The sequence below is a fragment of the Neodiprion fabricii genome, chromosome 7, assembly GCF_021155785.1.
Source record: "Neodiprion fabricii isolate iyNeoFabr1 chromosome 7, iyNeoFabr1.1, whole genome shotgun sequence".
NCBI lineage: Eukaryota > Metazoa > Arthropoda > Insecta > Hymenoptera > Diprionidae > Neodiprion > Neodiprion fabricii.
Window position 1 is genome coordinate 271296 of NC_060245.1, and position 22850 is coordinate 294145.

The 22850-nt window shown below is 39.8% G+C and overlaps 3 protein-coding genes across 4 annotated transcripts in view; 2 read left to right on the forward strand and 1 right to left on the reverse strand.

The window, feature by feature from the left end:
- The first annotated feature begins 60 nt into the window (after window positions 1–60).
- LOC124186721 (UDP-glucose 4-epimerase-like) lies at window positions 61–4222 on the forward strand. Its single transcript, XM_046578652.1, has 8 exons — window positions 61–406; window positions 2091–2351; window positions 2479–2592; window positions 2723–2899; window positions 2991–3171; window positions 3245–3333; window positions 3417–3609; window positions 3709–4222. The coding sequence occupies exons 2-8, from the start codon at window positions 2106–2108 to the stop codon at window positions 3780–3782; spliced, it is 1074 nt and encodes a 357-aa protein (XP_046434608.1). The 5' UTR covers window positions 61–406; window positions 2091–2105; the 3' UTR covers window positions 3783–4222.
- Window positions 4223–4224: 2 nt separating this feature from the next.
- On the reverse strand, window positions 4225–5582 carry LOC124186723 (N(6)-adenine-specific methyltransferase METTL4). Its single transcript, XM_046578658.1, has 5 exons — window positions 5450–5582; window positions 5001–5365; window positions 4761–4935; window positions 4502–4673; window positions 4225–4426 (listed from the first exon to the last, which is right to left on the reverse strand). Exons 2-5 carry the CDS (start codon window positions 5363–5365, stop codon window positions 4254–4256), a joined length of 885 nt encoding a protein of 294 aa, XP_046434614.1. The 5' UTR covers window positions 5450–5582; the 3' UTR covers window positions 4225–4253.
- A 366-nt stretch (window positions 5583–5948) lies between these two features.
- The window catches only part of LOC124186719 (cAMP-dependent protein kinase type II regulatory subunit), a 29679-nt gene continuing 12777 nt past the window's right edge, over window positions 5949–22850 (forward strand). Inside the window, exons 1-3 of one of the 2 annotated variants that reach the window (XM_046578650.1) lie at window positions 5949–6362; window positions 6460–8023; window positions 20735–20826. In XM_046578650.1, coding sequence (XP_046434606.1) covers window positions 7792–8023; window positions 20735–20826 — 324 coding nt within the window. In that variant the 5' untranslated portion in view covers window positions 5949–6362; window positions 6460–7791. Of the gene's footprint in view, window positions 6363–6459; window positions 8024–19351; window positions 19596–20734; window positions 20827–22850 lie in introns of those variants that run through there. The other variant, XM_046578651.1, reaches the window with a different exon arrangement.

The following is a 22850-nucleotide window of genomic DNA, read 5'->3' on the forward strand; positions in this document are numbered from 1 at the left end:
GTGTTCAAATTTAAATTGTCATTCGGGCAAGTATCAATTATCACCTGTACAACATGCCTGAGCATACTTACAACTGTGATATAAAATTATGTGCAGGTCGCATACTGATCGACGGAACCAAAAGTCTGCCGACAAACAAAAGACAATCGGCGATCGCACGTCGAAGGGGGGGTATTCGAAGAATTCCACCTGACTCGTCGCACTTGCGAGTCTCTTGTACCGCGAACGGTTGATCCTGCAGCGGATCGTCGCGTAGCCGGCTCGACAGACGTCTGGTAAGAAGTTGCCGGCCACAATTTCTGCGTAAAGACACACCATAGAAATCGGTCGGTTCCGGACTGATCGAATGCGGCGTGATTCTTCCTCCATCCTTCAACGAGTCGTATTATAGGTGCCTACTTTCAGGGTGAGCTATACGTTAAAAGCCATGTTTACGATTTTCAATTGTTCTCACGCATGAATACACACACATCTGCATACATACATCGATACCCGCTCTCTGCGATTGTTGTATTTTTGAACTCCTGTTTTACTATATTAATAACGTAGTGTAACGTACGTACATACATGAAATGTCTGTTGTAATGATTTTAACTGCGTTTTACCGAGTTCCAAAGATCGCCAGGCGACGGAAAATACAGCTGAAATCAGGTACGAAACTGTATGTGAATGACGTGCTCCGTGTGTGGTTTCGTGCGAGACCCGAATTTTTACCGTCTTTTCACGTTGCATTTAGCGTGTCAAGCAGATCCGAGAATCCGTAAGTTTGAACCCACTTAAGGCACTCGATGATACCAGGAATACCGTTACGCGTGTACGCGGGGGCAAAGATACTCTATGAAGATCGAATTAGTGTGTCGAACGAGTCGCGTGAGCCGCTAAACGGCGGAAACCCAAGGGCGTCGAGACTCGAAGGAATCGCGAAATACGGTACATCTGCGCTTCTCGACGAAGCTAATAATAATAAGTAATAATAAAGCATTCTCATCCCGTTTCGATGCTTAACCGTCGATGGATTAGTCATTAGCCGCGTTCGTGACTCTTTTCGTCGTGACCTTTGTACGAGCGCGATATCCTTGATACAGAAGCTGCAGCTGAAGGGCGAGAAGATTGATGATCGTGGGAATCGGCGGAGCGACAACAAACGCGGTATATTCATGCGATGCCAAAAATTTACGAGGTTGAGTTTGGTAATGTTATCGCAAAGAGACACTGGGGGAGAAAAATTTCCTAATCTTATTGTGATTGTTAAGGAATTATTAAGGATTTCGAAAAATGAGTGTGTTTCGTTTTAACGGTTTTTCCCCAACATGAATCGAGCTGCGATAATGTTACTAATTTCAACATGATTAAACTTTCCGGACGTAATTGATGCAAAATTTGATCGCTTTGTCAAAGTCAAATCGCGAGACAACAGTAGATGAGCAGACCGATACGCGATACTCCCGAGTGTTTTTCTTGCTGGCATTGATGTCTCCGTTCCATTCGTGGCACTTTGCTTATAATTATCTATGAAGTGGTTTTGCAGATGTTGACGCGAAGCGGCGACGCGTAATGCGAAGAAATAAAATACACGTGTGTATCCGTTTCTATAATACTTGTTATATTTCTGATATTGTGCACACACGCGTACACATTTGTGTTTACAAGGAAATATTTCACGATATGTGAAACCGTATACTCGTATCGTATGCGATATCTGCAAATCAAAAACGAAAGATATACGGATGAAAATAATAGTCTCATCTCGATGGATTGAAATTTATGTTGTATCATAACGACAGGTCTCTCTGGAAACATTGCCGCGTCAATTGTGTATAATTGTGCTCTTGAACCTGATCTTGAGCCGAGGTCGATAACCTTGGAACGACACTGAAACTCTGAGTGCATATCTGCATAACGAATGTTCCCGCAATGAATTTAACTTTAGAAAACGAAAAACAAAAATTTACATCAAACTCTTTGTGTAAATTTTAAACATGTATGTAAATACTGCAGTTTGTCTCATAATTTTTTTTCTTATAATAATTTTTTCTCCTATTTCTCTTTCTTCGCCTTGTACTTATATATTTGCGTCTGTCTGTTCACAGCTGGTCAACGTGACGATGTCGGACCAGTGGAAAACTGTATTCGTGACAGGGGGCGCGGGCTACATTGGGAGTCACTGTGTCGTCGAGCTACTGGAGTGTGGATACGATGTTGTGGCAATAGACAATTTTGCCAACAGTGTAACGGAAGATAGTGGAGAATCGTCAGCTCTTAAACGAGTGGAAAAAATAACTGGGAAGAAGGTCACCTTCTACAATTGCGATCTGATAAACAAGGAAAAACTCGAGGAAATATTCAACAAGGTGGGTGAGATAAATCCAACACTTCTTTTATTGTTTAGTTGTCTGTATTGAAATTGATTCGTCAAATTCTTAATGTTAATGTTATTACTAATTCTTTATTATTTCTTTTTTTTTTTTTTATTTCCAGCAAAAAATAGACTGTGTCATTCATTTTGCAGCGATAAAGGCTGTTGGCGAATCTATGCAAGTTCCGCTACATTATTATCGAAACAATGTTATTGGGACGATTAATCTGCTGGAGGTAATTTGAACACACAGCTTTCAATGATAATTTAGCTTCGTTTTCAAAAGAAGTAAAGAAATTGGAAATTATAAATGATTCTAAGATTTGTTCCATTCACTAAAACATTCTATTTATTTGAACAATGCAGGTGATGAAGTCAGCCGGATGTTTTCAGTTGGTATTCAGCAGTTCGTGCACCGTTTATGGTGAGCCTGATAGTCTGCCCATAACTGAAAACCATCCAACGGGTAATATAACAAATGTCTACGGTCGAACAAAGTATTTCATCGAGGAAATGCTAAAAGATATATCGCGGGCTGAAAAGGTGAACATGGGAACTTTTTCTTCTACATTAAAATGATTTTTAACAAAAAATGCTTGTACTATTTTAAAGTTTTTGACTGATGTAATTTCAGAGTTGGAATATCATTTCTCTGAGGTACTTTAATCCCGTAGGAGCTCATCCAAGTGGATTAATTGGAGAAGATCCTACCAAAGCATTCGCTAACCTGATGCCGTACATAGCGCAAGTTGCTATCGGTCATAAACCAGAATTGACCATATTTGGAGGTGATTATCCGACGGAGGATGGAACAGGTAAGAAATTTTTTTCGTTATGGTAAGTTGAACTATTCCTTCGAGATTGCTAAATGCTTTTTGTCGATTGTAGGAATTCGGGATTACATTCATGTAATGGACTTGGCTTCGGGTCACGTAGCTGCACTCTCTGCACTCAAAAGACAGCACTTGAGATTAAGGGTAAGTGCGTTTCGAAAATTTGTTGAAGGAAAAGTAAAATTGCTGGGTGAAAATTAAATCAATTCTTGTTGAAATAATTTCAGACATACAATCTGGGTACAGGAAAAGGAGTTTCGGTTCTTGAACTAGTTAAAACATTCGAAAGGGTAACCGGCACCACAGTACCCTACGTTATCCAAGATCGTAGGGAGGGAGACATTGTTTCAATGTACGCCAATGCTTCCCTAGCTCGCGAAGAACTCGGCTGGTCCACAAAATACAACGTAGAAGAAATGTGTAAGTAATTTAGAGATGCAGGGAAAGGCTTTATGGAGTTTTTTTCATTAATGAAATTCTGTATAACGATATAACTTTGAATACATCTTTTTGTCATAGGCAAAGACTTTTGGAAGTGGCAGACAATGAATCCGTCTGGCTATCGTACACCCTTAAAAAACGGCAACTCGTGAACGGCATCTTTTTATAAGGTTGACAATTATTTATACGAAAGTATCTCGTTTTTCATTTTATAATGCGTAATAAAAGCTGATATACATGTATATCAGCTTTTGGCCAAAGCTCTATGCAGTGGAATGCAACAATTAAACGATTAAATTATTGCCCTTACTAATTCTCGGTCCAAAATCAGTATCAAGAAAGTAAATCATTCTTATTTCGCTAAATATCCTTTATTCGGTTTGCACAAAATCGATGTTCTCATTATCACGGTATCTTTGACTTCGACGATCCTAATTACATACGCATTACGCAGTTAGAAATTAAAATCATAAAAATATACAGGTATATATGTACATTCGAGTTGCCATTCAAAATTAAGTCAAATTGAGAATACAATTAACTCAATACGAGAAATCGGACCGATAGTAATTAAGGAAGGATAGATCACGGATTATTGACTTATAATTAATGGCACTGTCGATTCAAGTATTTGAGTTCGTTTCCACTTCGCTTGTCGTTTGATGAACAATCGAGTATAGCGAGAGGTGTTGAAATTTTAAAACTTCCAATCCCCAGCTAGTCCAGCCTGGCAGCAAGTATCTTGCAAATATTTCCAAACAGTTAGGATCCCTCGGAAGATACGATTTTATCAGCTCTGGTCAGAAAATTGGGAATATAGTCAGTTGTAAAAAAATAACAGAGAAATTTAACGGCTGATTATTCTCGAGACCTGTTAAAGGTGGTTTATGAGAGTGAACGGCGCTAGGTACGCTGACCAGCAATTTTCCATTGGGTATATCGATGGATGTATTGGAAGACACCGATCCTAGCAGTAGTAATTCGTAGGGCTGTTTACCAGGGGGCGGATTGAAGTCGCAGACGGTTTCCCCAGAGCTAGTGACCTGGTGAAACGAAGAAAACTAGCTGTACCATTTGTCGGTAGAAATTATTCCGCGAAAATTCGTATAAGGATATGTTATCTTTCTTACCTTGACCCAGTACCACTTTGCCCGATAACTCACGCCCCAAGCTGGAAACATTTCGTCCGAAATGCTGCGCAGGTGGCTTGGAGCATTTGTGCACCAGACTGCAACGATTCCATTGGAACTGAGCAATTTGGCGATTGGTATTTTCGCCAGTTCTTCATTGTACATCATTGTGTAACTGTTTAGAGACAGAGAAGAGTTATTGGAGAAGAAAACTTTTCAAAGACGTCAAGAAGAGCCTACCTGGCCCCTGCGCATTTGTTCTTTTTACGACGTATGGATTTGTTCCACCAAGGCGGATCGAGCAGGATGAAATCAAACTGGTTTGTCATCTCCATTTTATTGGCAATCTGCCGGACATCGTAACAGTAGAAACTGCATCTCTCAGGGAACACGTATCTCTCATTTCTAGTGGCAGATATTACTGCCCTCTCAGACTTGTTGCAGCCATACAGATTCTCTACCTGCTGACGAAACGATTCTGTGTAAAATCTTTGCGACACCAGACGGGCAGCTTTGTTGTTATCCGCTCTTGCATCATCTGTAAAGTGTCCGCGTTCCTTTGCGGTCGACAAAAGCTTAGCCAAGGATCGTTGAATGTATTTCATCTGCCGTGTTAAAAATTTTCTGTGTTTAAAATATTATCGATACAGGAAAATGGTTTGGATTCAATGTTTGTTTGGTCGGTTCACCTGTTCACTGTCGGCGTGTGATAATTCCTTGGTTAGGTCAAGTTTTCTTTTTCTAATTTTACTGTCTTTTGTATTTGACGTTTTCCCGTTGTTTTCGATGTTCCGTGTGAACGAGAAAGAAGAGGAGGAAGAGGAAGACGAGGAAGAGCTACAAGAGTCGACATTCCGAATTTGATTTTGTCGGAGGTATTTTGTATTTATGTCGAAGAATTCACTATTGAACTCTAGCGAGCAGAGAGCTGACCCATCGGCTATATTTTTATAAATGTTATTTATATAATTCAAGTGAGATACGATCCATCCGTCTTCAGTAGCGAATGTCAAACTCATTTCAACCCTTATTTCTATATTTTCTTATCCCCCGCCGATAGCAATAATTCAACAGTTTTGTAAGAACGATGGCGTTTTCCAAAATTTCCAAAACTACCGGTGACAGGTGTTTCCACCTGTGGGTAAAACGCTGTAGCTAAATCAATCATTCGTTCATGTTGTTGATGTTTACAGTTGCGGAAACTTGAAAATACGAAACTTGAGGGGTTTTAGAAAGTCAACTAGGTAAACGGGAATTTTTCTCGATGTGTTTCTTTACATCGCGATTCTGCACAGAAGCAGTTCACCAATATCGATCCTGTCAATCATTTCTATTCATGTCTTCCACACCGTACGAGGAGGGGAATAAACATCTGCAAAACGGTTGATTTTTAATGAATTACGTTTCCCGCGTTCTCAATTTCGAACAGTTGGCAGCCCCTATCGAGTGCATGGGAAGCAGTGGGAAGCATACAAGCAGCGGTAGATCAGGCACAAAGGCTGCCAGTCTTACGGACTTTAGAGTGAAGGAAAAGGGTGCCGAAATTTGGAGTATTCTGCTATGCCGGCTCGAGTTTATACTGGGATCCCATAAGACTAGCCGGTAAGTGCAGGGTAGTAGAATTACCCCCAGACCCGTCATATCACTAGGAGAAATAACCCAGGGCTAGCAGTCTTTATACATGTTTATTCAACGGTAGATGTACAGGCTCGATAAAGTAGCGGTGCTAAAGGCAGTCGACTCCGCTCGACACGGACGCACGGGGGCGGGGACCGGAAATCAGAGTCGGCTGGTATCGCAGGGTGATGATAACAGAGCGGCTAGGGTATTACAAATGTGGGAATAAACGGTGTGCTGTTTCGCTCCTCTCACACCGCCCGGTGCTCCAGGTGTATCGGGTAAAGGGGTAAACCTTTGTTCGAAAGCTCGCGTGTCGCTCAGGGGAGTTGAGCCGAGCCAATCGACCGAAGGAGAGACACTCAAGAAAATCGAGCCAGCGGTCGCGGCAGCCGCGAGCGGCGAAAACTGAAAACTGTGCGAACGCCGTCCGTGCGGCTGAAATTCATCGGCCATATTTGACAGAGCAAGAGAGAGACAGAGAGTGAGCGAGCGGGGGAGAAGGAAGAGAAGGCGGAGGAATAGGAGGAGGGCGAACAAGCAGCAGAAGACTGATTTGAAGCGAACGAGGTTCTAGGGGGGGCCCGCTTCAAACCGTCCGAAATTCTCAGGAACGAGAGCTAAAATCCTTGACGACCTATCGCGCGATTCAAAAAGATCATCGAGGAGCCGAGGACGTTCGAATTACGCGGATAACGGCCGTCCGTCCACCGCGAGCCCCTTTCATCCCCCCCGTCTCTCTCACTTCCGCTGATAAAGAGCGCTAACTAATACGTATACTCGGATAAAAAGTAGCGAAGAAGGAGAAATCGAAACAACTGAAAGAAGCAAGAAATACATCGCGCTCCGACGGACTACCCATCCAATCACGTTTTTCGTATTTTAATGTGGAAATTCGTGAGACGCGAGTTATCGAACTTGAGTTTCGGGCGGTGATTGCGGCAAGAAGCAGGAAGACGAGAGCTGGGCGACCGACCCTTGTACATAATCGGGCATAACAGCCCCGGCGTGTGTAAACTGTGCGTGTTTTCTCTCGGTGTTGTATAAGTTAGTGCGCGTACGGCAGGCAGACGGGCAGGCAGGCAGGCAGAGGTTCTCGTTTCCTCTCTGTCGTTAACCATTTTCCGTACAAACCTCCTCGTACGCCCTTTTCGCATGGGGTCGAGGAGGTCGGCCGCGCGGCTTGCAATTAATCGTGAGAACAACGATAGGAAAGATTGAGAGGAGAGAAAAGTAACTGAAAACCTTTACGTGCGTGCGTGCGTGTGCGTGTGTGTGTGTGTGTGCTTCACTTTTTATACTCATATATGTGACCGTTGCAGTAACGTACTAGCTGTTATCGTCTGCAATCGCGAGTACACGAATTCTGCGCTGATACAATTAGGGTATTAGGTATACCATCCCCCTAACAAACATGAGCTGTCAAAGGAATCCGGGAAAAATCACAGTGCCGGACGATCTCCGGGACATACTCCTCGAGTTCACCATCAGCTATCTGCTCGAGCAGCCCGGCGACATCGTCGATTACGCCGTCGACTTCTTCACGAGACTCAGGGAGACTCGTCAGACCCAGATTATAGCCCCCAGCCAGCAGCAGTCGAATGCCCAGACATGCTCATCGACCCCCGACGAGTCGGTCGACGACGGTGAGTTGCTATTTATTTTTATTCTTTTACCTTATTTTCGCCCCGAAACTCGCCGATAATTGACCCGCGAGAGTCTAATCGTAGAGGAATTTATGAGGCAGAAGTTGGTAACGTTGTTGTAACGATTAACGTTTCGGAAAATCGTTATCTTTTCACAATTGCAGGTATGTCTTAAATTCAGTAAATTATAACAAGACAAAACCTATTCATATTTTTAAAACTTAACTTACCCTCCCCCTCCGCCACCAAATGTTTCGATACCTTCAACGGTACTAACTTCAGCCTCGTTCAAACGAACTAATCTCTGAAGACTTGCCGTAATAGCGTGGCTAACGATTGCCGATATACTCGAAACTTGTTCCTCGCTCACACATTTTTTCCCTAATTACGTGTCGTCGCAGAGACTCACCACACTGCTCACGTGCATAGCGACGATAACTTGAAGCTCAAATAAGCCTGTTATTATATCAGGGTACTTTTCCAGGAATAATTATATGTTTATCCTCGTACGTGGATATTTTTCATACCTATCCGAGGTTTCTTTTTTCTCTCCTTGCGAGGAATCACAGAAACCGAACCGAAGGTCGGTCGACACGACACGAAACGAAAGTATTAATTTCCTTTTTCTGGCGCGGTTATGCGACTTTTTGCCAACGGATGATGACGCCTATGAGAGGATAATACAACGAAGAATGAAACGGTATACGTATTACGTTATGTGCCAAACGAAATTAACTCGCAGAGGCTGAATAGATTGAAAATCCTCGGGCAAACGAATCAATTCGACGGTGGTGTTCAATATTCTTATTAGGGCCAACGATCTCTCCTCCTCCTTCTCTGCTTCTTCTCGGCATTTGAGTTCCATCGCTGAATTCCAATTAGATCCGGTTGTCGTCGCCTTCCTTCCTCTTCCGTCTACGTTCAGCCTATACACGTAATCATCCAGCTCCCCCTCGCATATAATGCTTCAATGGATTTATCTACATACATACATACCTATACATGATACTTTATAATCATTGCCTAATTGGTTTATTGTGTATAGTCGGATTATCGCGTCGTCAAAAGGTGTTGGTAGTCGGCAGTGTACGTAGTATGCATGTATGCGTGTACGAGCGGGATTCCCATAAGACACCACTCGTAACTCGTATGTGATATATAATTCATCGCTTCGATGAATCGATCGATCATCATTCAATCAATTAATACCTACTCTACACCACCCAATGGTAATAAAATGATAAACCGTTAAGGAAAGCAAACCGGAATCCGCAGGCGACAGGAAAGAAAGTATAATTATTGTGACGTTATTCGGATCAATTCAAAAGCGGAGGGAAAGTAATTTTGAAATTTTTTTTTTATTTTCGAGTTTAGTTATTTATTATTATTATTACTGTTATCGATACTATTCGGCCGAACGGCGAAATGAGACGGATGTTATTGTATTCCAGTCCCATCGTCGTTTCGTTAGATTGTTCGTTAGTAGTCCGACGGAGTGTTTTAGGCAATACGCTGCGTCCTCCACTTCTTCTTTATTTCTTTCTTTCTCGCTATCTCTCTCTGTTTCCGTCTCATCGTGCAGCAATTGACAAACAAGACAACAAACGCTTGCTACTGCCGCCGCTGAATGGCCAGCAAAAGTACGTACGTGGTGTTTTTATATGATAATATCTTATAGCGTACAGGTATGTATTGTTATTTATGTCACACGCGAAGAGTGAGAGAGAGAGAGAGAGAGAGAGAGAGAGAGAGAGAGAGGAGAGCAAGTAGAAGCGATATGGTGTGACAATACGTGTTTAAAATATTACTTATTGGAACCTGAACAGCCGCGAACACAAACCTCTTTCTCCTTCTCTATAATTTGCCATATCTAAACGTACACAAAATAAACTAATAAACAAATAAGCAGAAAAATTGATATCGTGACGTGATTTGTAACTAAGCTGTACGCAATAACTGTGTGCAGTTGAAGTTGCAAATTTGAAAAGTTGCGAAAGCGCCTAATTTAGAATTGTTTGGTGGCGACAGAAAGTTTCAAATGGTCGGAAACCCGACGGCTAAAGTTCCAAAAATTCAAGTTACGACTGATTGCGATCAAAGTTACGAAAAATAAATTTCCGATAATCAAATTACATTATTAAGATAGTTTAGTTTACTCATCGAGTGGATGTAAAAGATGAGAAAAACCGAAAATCGGAATGGCCAGCATTCCGAACGTAAAAATACCAAAAATCCAAAACGAAGAATGTTCAAAGTGGCAAATTTTTACCACGCCCGAAATTCCCAGAACTGAAAATCTTGGATCATTCGGAATTTCCATGTTTCAGATTTTTAAATTTTCTACTTTTCGTACTTTCGGAACTCTGACTTGTCCGAGTTTCGCCCTCTCGGAATTTCGAGTGTCGGGTTTCGGACCATTCGAAATTTTGACGTTTCTTCAGTTTGATTTCTTTACCCTAACTTTCGCCACCAAAAAATTCGGAATTTAGCTCTCTCGGAACTTTTGTCCTTCTCGAATGTTTTGTTCCGTGCCAAAATACCGCGTACAGAATAGATAAATTTAGTTGTTTTCACGTTTCTGTTTTTCTTTTAAACTCGTTTCCCTTTTTCTCAGTACAGGCTAGGTAGTTACGTTTTTTTCTACTTTCCGTCTGTCCGGTGATCGTCTACACATGCCTGGCTGCCGGACGCAAAACACAGGCTGGTGCGAGGATACGTAATAAATCACTTATATGGATGGATTTAGGTATTAACAACCGCCCGACTCTGTATACCTACCTACCCACTGCCTACATACATACCTATATACATAATACAGTTATGCACCCACACGCTGTATACACATAATTTTATTTACGTACTGTATGCATACAGAAGTTCCTCTTTTCTATTTCAAACACGTGATGTTGCTGAAAGTACGTACATACATACATAGATACATACGTATGTATTATATGCACATAGATCTATGCATGGACTACGTTATATAATATACTTCACCTCATGCTAGTCGCGTTAAAAGTCTTTCACGTACGTATCGCAGTATAATTTCTGCGAAAAATTCTTAACCTGCGATCCAAACATCGCGCATAGGTACATCTAATGTTTGCGTGTAACATTAAACGCACCGTATGTAATTCATTATACAATGTATATACAAGGTGTATAAATACATATAAATACACACACACACACACACACACACACACACACACACACATATGTACGTAGCATAACACCACGTGGTGTAATTTGATGAAATTTACGTAATGTTTATACACCTTATCACATGTTACACGCTGTCCAAGTTATAATTATATACAATTCTTTCACACTCCATTATTATATAATAACATTTAGATGAAATTTACAAATTTTCGTTTTCCCTTCTTTTTTTTTTCTGTATGCAACTAGCGATTTCGTACCAATAACGATACACGTTACGTACTCATCTCGTATTGCTAGCGCGGTTTGGTAGGATGAAAGTGAAGACGGGCCGATAAACTGGAACGTGCATTTATTATTACAACAACATCTTTCAAAGAAGCAGCGTCAAGCCTTGTACATACACGCGCAATGCATGCTGTCCATACGTGTATGTGTGTACCGTTAGAATCTTGATACCCCATCATTGCAGCTAGCAACGGCTTTATAAGGAAACATTAAATATAATCGAATCAGCTGCAATATGACCGTAAATATAATCAAGCAACAACCGTCTGCTTGAAACGCTTTATTTGGTAATTTTGTTCTACTTCTTCTACTTCCATTTTTTCGATTTTCTCTTTCTTTATAATCCCTCTTCTCTGTAACTCTGAATTATACTGTTCCGAAGGGGGAAAAAAGTTTTCTCATTATTACCACCGAGATATGACACGTATTAGACTGAATCAAAAAAGTCGACCATTTCTTTTTTCAAAATACAAGTCGAGAATATTCTTCGAAATAATAATAGAAAAAAAAAAGATCCAGTCCAAGTTTCAGCTCTTAATATTAATATTTAGAGGTGCATCATCGCGATTTTCTATCTCCCATTTAAATAACGTGGTAAAAATTTTTCTTTTAAATTTTCGAATTTTACAACTCGTCAACGCATCACCAGCGTACCGATAATACCAGAACGAATTTTTCGAGGGAATCGAACGCTCTACAAAAAAGAACCCTAATCGTTAAAAAGTTATGTAAGGTCCTTTGAAATAATTTTTCGACCATAAATAACTTTTGAAATAGTAGATTTATCATAAAATAATGAGAGACCTTTTTTGCAGAGCGTTCAATAAGTTGAATAACCGAAATATCGCACATTTTGTGGTTCGTTCGTTGTAGGCGGTAAATTATATACATGTGGTATACACTGCAAGTTCGACAGACACGATATACGTACATTAATGTGTATGCATATGTGTGCGTGCGTGCGTGCGTGCGTGTGTGTAAGCATATGCAGCGGAGCACATATGTAATACAGCTGTTCATCGAGAGTTGGTACAGCTGGGCTGTTGCTGGTATTAGCTTGAGCAGCAACCCAGCAGGTTTTTAATCGTCACGTACAATATATCGGCGTAGTATTTAGGCTCCCCGTCGGTAATTTCGCGAAACTAGTTTTCGTTTTTTTCTACCTTTCTTTTCGTTCTAATTCTCTGCCAACTCTTTCCTTATTCCACTTACATTCGATTTCAAGCTCTTAGAAATCGCATGCGCACATACATACATACATGACGGCTCAAAGATTCAATAGACGCGTATACAGTACACGTTTCATATATATATATAAGAACGTTTCCGATTTCTTCGTTTTTTTCTACCATCGATTCTACATCGACCATCGATGGTAGAAAAAAACGAAGAAGTCGGAAATATTCTTTGAATACATATATACACTTACAATTAGATACAAATGATACTGATAATAATACGTATCTATTATGTATTATCTAACTCTTTTATCGTAGCGACAAAAATTCCTATTTATACAAAGTGTGTTAGGTACCTATATATACATATATGTAACAAGGGAAGACAAAAAGTAAATTCCAAGTCGTCGATAAATATGGCATTTGAGAGATGAAAAGGGAGGGGACAACAGGTGTATAAGGCGTGTAATATAATGCAACGCGTTATACCTATAAACCGTATTATACGTATACAATTGTATCGAGGAGGTGAATAGACAACGAGTTAAATTCGTGGGGGAAACGTCGTTTCCTTGTACATTCATTTGGGCACTGCGGTGCGTCGTACTTTTTTTCCCCCCTCTCTGGTTCGCTGAATTATTATTGAGTAGGAAATTAAATTGCTCCGTGAGGTGTGTGCGAGCATTAGGGTGGTCCTTGAAAAGGTCATTTTTGAATTTGGCCGGCTCACCTCCCAAATCGTTGATTCAAATAATTCAAAAATAATGACCTCTTCATTTTAGATTTTCATCTCAACTCTAATCCGTACCCGCAATAACGGTACGATCCACGATAGTATTACGCGTCGCGCGTGTAAAACAATCGTCGGTGCAAATTCATAATAACGTGATATAATATTTTACGTACACGCGCGTACATACAATACACACAGACATTGTATTTAATCGTCGGCAAGTCGCACGGTTCGATGACCGTGGAACCGGGGACAGTATATATATATATATATATATGCATAGGTATATTTATACCATAAGGCAGACAGGCGTCTTAATCGGTGTAATAATGACGACCTGTACATCGATAATGCATGCCGAAGATCTAGGCCGCGTAAGAAAATTAATACCTACACATGTAGTGGTATTAGTAGTATGCATGCTGCACACAGCCCACGCGTGCATAGGTGTGTAGAATCGTAACGACGAATATAGAATGAGTGCGTGCAGGTGGACGATCGTAAATCACCGCCTCTATAGTTATATGTATATATAAACTAAAAGAATACACGCTTGTTTGTCGGTTAATATTATATATTTGGTTTACAACATGTAATGTGTATCGTATGTCGTAGTACCTGTATATGGGTGTATGCAATGTATGCATGTGTCTACGTATCTACATAATTGCAAGTGCAATTACAATACGATGATGTAACAAGCGCGCGTTAAAGACCGACGACGGTGACCTGAATACATGTATATGTACGAGTATATTATATATCTTATGTTGCAGTGTCAAAATTACGTGAATTTTGTTTTTTCTTTTTTTCTTTTCTTTTGTTTCCTCCGTTTTCTTAGCACCATTCAAAGGTATCGGGCCGAAGTTAGTAACGTTAATATAACGAAACCTCAGGCTAAAAAAAAAAATCATCATTATTGGGCAACTTCAAAATGACTTACTGGGGCGTTTGCATTTCAAAGTTTAAATATCTTTTGTATAAATAATATGTGGTTTGGTAAATATTGTACATTACCGAAAATGCGAAGTAGCGATTTTTCTTAAACATGCCCTCGTTACGGTAACGTTACTAATATCATCCTCATTGAAAGGTGTCGTATAAATGTACGAATGAAAAATTTTCTGTTGGTATTTCAAGACGCGAATAGAAATTGAAATTTATCGAAGTAGCACGGTACGCTGGTAATTGTTACATGTTTCCGTCTGTTCTTAATTTCACACGCCTATATTTCTATTTTGCATGTTACTACAATTTCATTACTACTATATACAGAGTGCGGACGAATTTTTTTCAATACGTCAGTTCGTACTGTGGCTTCATTTACTTGATTTGCGAGTAGAAATTAACAATCAACTTATATCCAACTTGTCTTCTTTAATAGTAATTCAAAATTAACTTACATATAACTTGTCTTCCGATTTACTTTATATATATATATCATATGGGTATGATATTTGTGTTAGGTGGGCGAATATGCGGGCAGACGCATGCTTCTGACCCTGCTTTATGTAACTGTAAAGAGGATTTTCGAGGCTGAGATGTAGGCAGATGAATTAGCGACCAAGGCGGAGGTAGAGATCCAGGTACCAGGTATCTATATTCGTACACCAATCAGTCGAGAGGAGAGGAGAGGAAAGTAGCAGCTGGTGCAACGGTGACGATCGCGAGGTTGGCTAATTCTCGCTTCTCGATGCTGCTGCTGCTGCTGCTGCTAATTTTGATACCGAACTCGTATAATTATGCGGACAATACACAATTGCACACGATGCGGAATTGTACTTAACGCGGTAGCAGAAAGCAGCAGCAGCAGCGAAGATTACGTGGGTGTCGAGACGATTGATTTCGTTTTATTGGTTCTTATTCGCTCCGGCTAGGTGCACGACAGCCTAGCGCGTTCATCCAGTTCATCTGATTCGTTCGCTCAATCATCTCCGTTCGTTAATTTGTTGTTGTTTGATTTCGTTTCGTTTGATTCGATCAGGACTTTGCAGCCTAGAAAACCGCTGTGTTATTTTGATTCCTGGTCGGTTATATCGGACCACCGCCGGTGGCACACCGATGGTGCAATAATAATAACGACAACAGTTTCTCTCTGTTTTTTATACGCGCGAATTCGATCGTACAGGCGGAAATCTCCGTATAACGGCCAGCGGCGTAGAATCGATTTTAATTTCACGTCACCGTACGAACGATCATCTTCTTCGATTATCAAACCTTGACGCAATTATACCGGCAGTGTCGTACTTAATAATACAACCTACGTACGTTGTGTACCGCATAGACCGTATGACGGAAGGCTCCGTCGTACAACAGCGTTAGCATTACAGCGTCGGAGGCACGCAGGCGTATAAGCGACGTTATTAACTCAATTTTACAACCATCTGTATGGTCTAGATTCTCATTAGCCAGTCTATAATGTATAATGCTTGACTCGTCGGGTCGCAGGGGACTTTTGCGGCAGGTAACCTTACCATTTATTGACCCTGTCCCAATTACACAGGGCTGCAAATAAATATTTTGTTTTCAGCCGCGTTGAATGTTTTCTGGTAAATATTATGTTTTCGAGTTTGTTGAATCCAAAAATGACTTCCATTTCCCTGCGTCGCATAAAGAAAAAAAAAAAAAGAAGAAATATCTATAACTGAAAAGCTACCATTTTGTTACAATGAACTAAACAATGTTTCTGATGAAATTGAACAAACAATTTCTTTGTGAACGATATTTTTTCAACGTCGTAGCTAACGATCTTCTCGTAATTGCTTGCCGTAGTAAAAAAAAAAAAAAAAATGCTTGCATGCACGAGTCGGTATAATTTAATAACGAAATTTAACATCGTTCGATTCTTCTACACGAATACAGCACCGTTCGTATATTCTTTACAAACCTGTTGCTCTTCTCGATATATCACAGCGTTAGAAAGTTGCAACGGACTGACGAAATTGCATCGTGTAATGGCAATAATTCTTCCTCTCGAATCAGCACTTTAACCCTTTGAGTCATATTGTCAAGTATTCATACCACCTGTTTTATATCAATTTTTGTTTCGTATATTTAGGATACTTTTCAACATATTTCTTTGCTGTTTTTTTTTTCGCTAGTTCTGATAGTATACTAAGCGGTTTTCAATACTCGAGAGTAATTAGTGCGATATCATGTAAGTGATTATTGTTGGAAACAAATTGATTAAAAAAAATCGTGTAAATTAAAGGAAAAATTCATTTCCGAGAAAGTTACCCCATTTATACCTATACATGTATCATACATAAATTACAAGTGTTTGGGGTCGCCGATTACGAATCTGAAATCAGATTTTGAAAGTTCAGTACGGCGAACTCAATCAGCCACCCCGAAAACCGCTGCACAGAGTTTCTTGACCGTATTCGATCAAATTCTAATTGAATGTAAGCCCTCGTTGAATATTTTTTTCCCTTCTCTCTTGGCCGCGTCGGTCGTCCGAACTCTGAGAGTGGTCGGTGCAGCGGGTTGGGAGGGTGTGGGTTTGTTTGATCGACCATTAGTTTCACGGGTGACTGACTTCCACCACCATCAGCACCTCTCTCTTATAACACATTCTCTCCTCTCCTCTCCTCTCCTCTCTTTCGCTCCTCCGTTTCCGTTGTCCATCCATCCATCCATCCATCCATCCATCCATCCATCCATCCATCCATCCATGGATATCGCTGGTGGACGAAAGGGGGTGTCACCCTCTCTGTGATCAGAGACGAGCCCTTCCCAGTTCCCTCCTCCCTCCTCCCACACCCCCCGCTCCCGCTCCCGTTCCCTCTTCATCCCTGACCGACCGCCAAAGTACTCGAGGCTTTAACCCTCGTCGTGTCGTCGCTCGCTAGCGCCTAGCTGTCCGGCTAGTCGCACCGTCGCGTCGCTCTAGTCAGGCCCTATTCGTTCTTGTTTGAACGTCACGTTGTCGCTGCCGCTTATATAGTGCTCGGGCAGCCAATAAATACAATAAAATACGACTATACTCGTCTGCGCGGACCCAGTGCCAAGTTTTTCGATTTCTACTCGAATCTTTACAGTTCTTTCGTTGTTTAATTTTCAACCTTACGGCTCTTTGTTTCTTTTCGTCTTCTCTCTTATCTGTCATGCGAAAGATCACGACGAATCTTTTGCCTCGTATACTTCGTCGAGGGATGAGTATATTGTCATAGGTAGAGACCAGGTCTGATTAAAGTGTTCGGGGAAATGATTGAAATGGAGTGGTAAAAAAAATTAGGGGATGTACGTATGTGTATACATGTATATTGTGTAATATGAAAAACTCTCGCAGTTTTGCACGTTATTCCTCGAGGGCATTTCGTATTGTATGCGTACGCATACGTAAGCTTACACACGTAACACGTGTAATGTGTTACTATTTTCGACGATGATAATTATACGCGCGCATCTCGTGCAATCGACTATATTTGTACACACATGCCACCTGGGCATACATGTACATACGTATACAGTATGATCAACGATATCTACAATTGAATCAACAATATTTGACTGACTGACCGACTGACTGACTGATTGACTGGTTGATAATAACAAAATGTATATGTGTGTGCGTGTGCGTGTGTGCATATATCGGGTAAAACGCGTCATATCGCTGAGAGATAAGGATGAACACTCATTTTTGTAAGCGTATAAAATCCACCGTACGGTGGTTACACTTGCGGGCGAGTGAGTGAGCAGAGTTCGCGTCGTTCGTGTAATTATCCGCATACTTTATTGTACAGTATAGGTGAAATAAACAGGAATAAAAAAACAAATAACTAGCAGGTATTGTAGTTTCAAAGTATAATATATACAGTATATTTAATAAAGTACATTAGGTGTTCGTTGATTCAACGACAATTATTCTATTAATTTTATCTTTTCCTTGTAACTTTCAAACGCAATTTTGTCGAGTCAAAAACATTTTGCGAGAAATTGTACGTTTCCGAGCAACATTGTTGCAGCATATTATTATATGTATAACTTGCCGCATTTGATGACGGTAAAAACAACGTTTATCAAACTTTTATCACAACTCGCTCGCGTGTCCCAACTTACAAACTGCACCGCAATTTATTATTTGCCTTTCTCGCGTTTGCGTTGTATGCAGACGTACATTCATACATATATTACATACATATATTTATTTATATACATATACACATACCTGTAATCAACCGTGTATATAAACTTTTATCTGGTTATTATTATCACACGATGTTTAGTTCACGTATTATAAATTCATATACAGCGTGATTACACACACCTACGTGATACATGTAACTCTAATTATTCGGTACACATGACTTCACGTGCTCCCCCCCCTCTATTTTTCTCGCCCTCTCACTAATCAGTTTGCATTGCGGAACCTTTGCGACGATAATCGGGCTGTTTCCAATTACGCTCAGGTCCTGTGTAATTGTTATATCATCTTTTTCTTTTTTTTCTCTCTATCGCTAATGTTACAACATACGCGTTTCAAACTTTTGTCTACAGTGTTTACTTCCCCGTTGTATATACATACACCGTTGTTCTTTGTAATTCGAATTAAAAAATTAGCTTTAAAAATTATCACAACACGACATCGTACAATGTAGGAGAATGAGAAGAGCAATAAAAGAAAATGAGAAGAAGCTGTAAATAATAATAACAACAATAATAAACAGAATTTCGTACAATTGCAGAGAGATTCGCGGTCGGTTAGAGGTGAAAAAAAAAGACGCACACACCTCGTATGCCGTATGCAGTGTAACAAAATTATAATGATCTGAACGATTTCTTCAACACCTTGTACCATGATCGGTGTTTTGCCACTGTGTTGCGGTGTACAAGTGAGCGACTCGTATATACCTATGCGTATCATCGATGAATATATAATTTACATTACAAAGTACGCGTGGTGAAAGTTGTTGTTTTTGCTTTTTTTTCTTCTAACGCGATAAAATCGCTAAATAATTATACAAGGATTTTTCAAACCATCACTATAACAACAACAATAACAATAACAATAACACCCAAAGGTGAAGTGCAACTATCTGCGTATAATATTCCATATAACCGCATACCATAGAAAACGCGCGTGCACCGTGTACCTGCAGTAAATAAGATAACAAACACGTGCTAATTGTAAAAGACAGTATGACGATGATAGCGGCTCCTAATAATAAACAAATGAATCTCCGAGCCTGGGAATATGACGACGATGGTACATACACATACTTGAATATTATGATGTAGCATAATCGCCCCAATCCCAGTTTTCATTCAAATAAGTTATAAATTTATGTATTCTGCGTGATAACGCGGCATATACCTGTATGCATAGACAGCACGATGCCTCCGTTGTGTATACGGATAATGTAATATAATATAATGCAACGTAGATGTATAATACATGCCTGTAGGTATATATTTATGTATAAGAGGATAGAAAATATACATGAACACGGAGAATATATTCCTATCTATATCTACAATACAATGTGTATAATATTTGCAAGGAGAGAGAAAAATCAGGTCACAGATTATATAGTATATAGGTATAATAATATTACATGTAACGGAAGCGCCGCATGACTAAATTAGTTGCAAATATCTTTTAATTCGATCGTGTGAAAATTTTCCACGACTGCTGTTATATAAGCATACATATATATGTGTATATGTATATGCGACCCACATACTTTTGTGTTATTACACAACGTATGCGTATGCATATACACACGGTATTAGTATGAGTAATTTAATTTTTCTCAGCTGAAATATCAGCCAGAAATAGGCTATGCGAAATACGTTTCAAGGAAAAGTAAAAGATGGAGAAAATTTTAAAAATACTCCATTGCGTTTCACGGAGTGGAAACTCGGAATATTACGCATTTGCGATATTATAGGTATATATTAATATTGTATACATAGATGTACATGTATATGTATATGCATGTATACATACTGTCGGAGAAAATTAATGTAAACGACGAAGACACCGCGCAAAATGACAGTAAAATTGCTCGTTATGAAGTTTATTTTTACCCGATGCACGAAGTAAAAATAATTATAAAAACTAAACTAGTTTCGGAATCTAAGCAAGAAAAAAAAATCACGGCTCCGGTGTATATTTGTGTGTAGATTATAATATACGAGGAGTTTCGAGTGATATCATCATCATCATCTTCTAGGATGAGATCCTTGATTTTTTTTTTTTTTTTTTTTTTTTGTCAACCAACACCCGTCTTTTATCTTACATACAATAATATCAGTATATTTTTATTGTTAGTTAGCCAAATGATAATTATCTGCTTTTCTAATATTCTAATATTCTCGATTTTGTTTGATATATCGTTACAGAACCACCGGTGGCGAGGTTCGCGACGAGAAGGAAGAGTGTTTTCGCAGAGACTTACAACCCGGAGGAGGATGAAGATGAGGAAGGCATCAAGGTACGAATAAAATACGTCCTATCAAATCCTGGCTGCCTTCGATTATATGTATAATATGTATAAGCGGTATAAGCTGAAAGTGAAAATGACGGATAGGTAATGATCGAAGATCCTCCTATCAGTTTTAAAATTTCTTCATATTCGTCCATCGCTCACTCTGCAACTATATACACATACTGTATGTATAGTGATTACGAATCTGTACACGAAATTTCGAAAATCAGTATCGCGGACCCAACATGGTGAACAAACATCCCAACAGTCCCTTGGTATTGCCGTATTGGATCGGTTATTTTGAATTTCGAAATTTCGAGTACAGATTCGTAATCAGCGACCCGAGAAATCCCCCGTCATCGGATTTCATCAAAATCCGTTTGGTAGACTTACTGTACCCTTGAAAAGAGTCTAATGGGGAAATGAACCTCTGGCGGCACGGGTTAGAGTTGAAATAAAAATCTGAACAAAATTGGAGCTATTTTTGAATTACCGATCGAAACGCGGCGCTGCGGGCTCAGCCGGTTTTGCCAACGTAACGGACTCGTCGAACAAAATTAGCTGTGTCATTATCACTGCGACCAAGTGTACGCAACGCTGCATTATACGTTTGATAGGTACGTAGGTATGTACTTCATTCTGCTTGCAAGAAACCATTATACAATATCCGGTTATAGTTGATTATACGTACATAGGAAGTATGACCGAGTCCTTCTCCCTTCTTCTTCTTTCAAATATACCTTCCATAGATTTATAGGTATGCGAATGCAAATTTAGTACAAACTCGTGAATCATACGATGCGTTATCGTATTTATTCGTATCTAGTTTCTGCAACGTTGTAGGTACCGCAGAAAACGTTAAGAGCCGGCCGCTTATGTGGGGAAAAAATAGGTAATTACGTCTTGATAAAAATTGTAATGTCGGATCGAGTGAACGCGAAAGAGAGAGAGAGAGAGAGCGAGAGTGAGACCGTGGAAGGGGCGGGGGCTGTTGTGTGACGTCACGGAAAGAGAGTCTATCGATTTCCGTCGAAGAGAAGCAGCGCGCACACACACACACAATTCTGTGGTAAACCGACGAGCCTCCATATAAATATTCTGCCGTATATACATATCTCTATATTAAATAGAGTATATATATATAACCTATTGATACCGCATTCTTATCGGCGTTCTGCTGCTTTTCCCAGAAATTGAAAATCATTAAGGCCGAGGCGATGTGACGGATTGAAAAATCTTACTTTCCATTTCCATTATTCGGTGCAATTGTAGGCTATAATTTACCTCGCAAACGTGCGGTTTTTTTTATTTTAATTTTAACTTTAATCAATTATTGCGTATAATAAAAATTAACTTAAATATTAAAATTGACCGAATACGTTTTGAAATTTAATTTGAAATCTCTCAGGTCTCTGTAATACATGCGGAATAGTATAATTTTGGAACCTGTTGATTCTTCGTGCTCCCCTTTCTTGGCACACCGATTATTTTAGAAAGAGGGTTTTATTTAATATCGTCTATATATAATTACTTACGAAAAGTGTAAGAAAGAAAAGAAGGGAGGGCAGGTAGATTACCATCAGCTCGACGACGACGACGACGCTCTCCGAACGTGAGCTGAATTATTGATCAGTTAGCGTAGACCTTACGGGACATATAAGTGAAACAATGGTGATCATCGACAGCTATTCGGAGTGTCGCACATGACATGAACTCTGTTCGTTCTGACATAAATTCACCATATTTCGCGTTTTTTTTCACCGTCACTTTAATAACCTACTCATCGCACAATCGTGCGATTTCTGCTCTTCAAGACCGTCCATCCATTTTACTTTCAATTATTGTACATGATACCTAACTTATGTCCAACAATTATGATTTTCGTGCGGTTGGACGTCAAATTTCGATTTGTTGCAGTTGTGTTTTTTTTTCTTTTTCGGTTTAATTTTTCTTCATCTTCTCTTTTACGACTTTTCAAATCATTTCTTAACCGTCAACGGTTTACCAATCAATTCAAGCATATCGAGTAA

Coding starts and splice junctions, on each gene's coding strand:
- LOC124186721 (XM_046578652.1), top strand. CDS start 2,106: ATGTCGGACCAGTGGAAAACTGTATTCGTGACAGGGGGCGCGGGCTAC. Junction 2,900..2,990: donor ATATATCGCGGGCTGAAAAG/GTGAACATGGGA, acceptor ATGTAATTTCAG/AGTTGGAATATCATTTCTCT. Junction 3,334..3,416: donor GACAGCACTTGAGATTAAGG/GTAAGTGCGTTT, acceptor AAATAATTTCAG/ACATACAATCTGGGTACAGG.
- LOC124186723 (XM_046578658.1), bottom strand. CDS start 5,365: ATGAAATACATTCAACGATCCTTGGCTAAGCTTTTGTCGACCGCAAAG. Junction 4,936..5,000: donor AACAAATGCGCAGGGGCCAG/GTAGGCTCTTCT, acceptor GTCTCTAAACAG/TTACACAATGATGTACAATG. Junction 4,427..4,501: donor TCATAAACCACCTTTAACAG/GTCTCGAGAATA, acceptor TTTTCTGACCAG/AGCTGATAAAATCGTATCTT.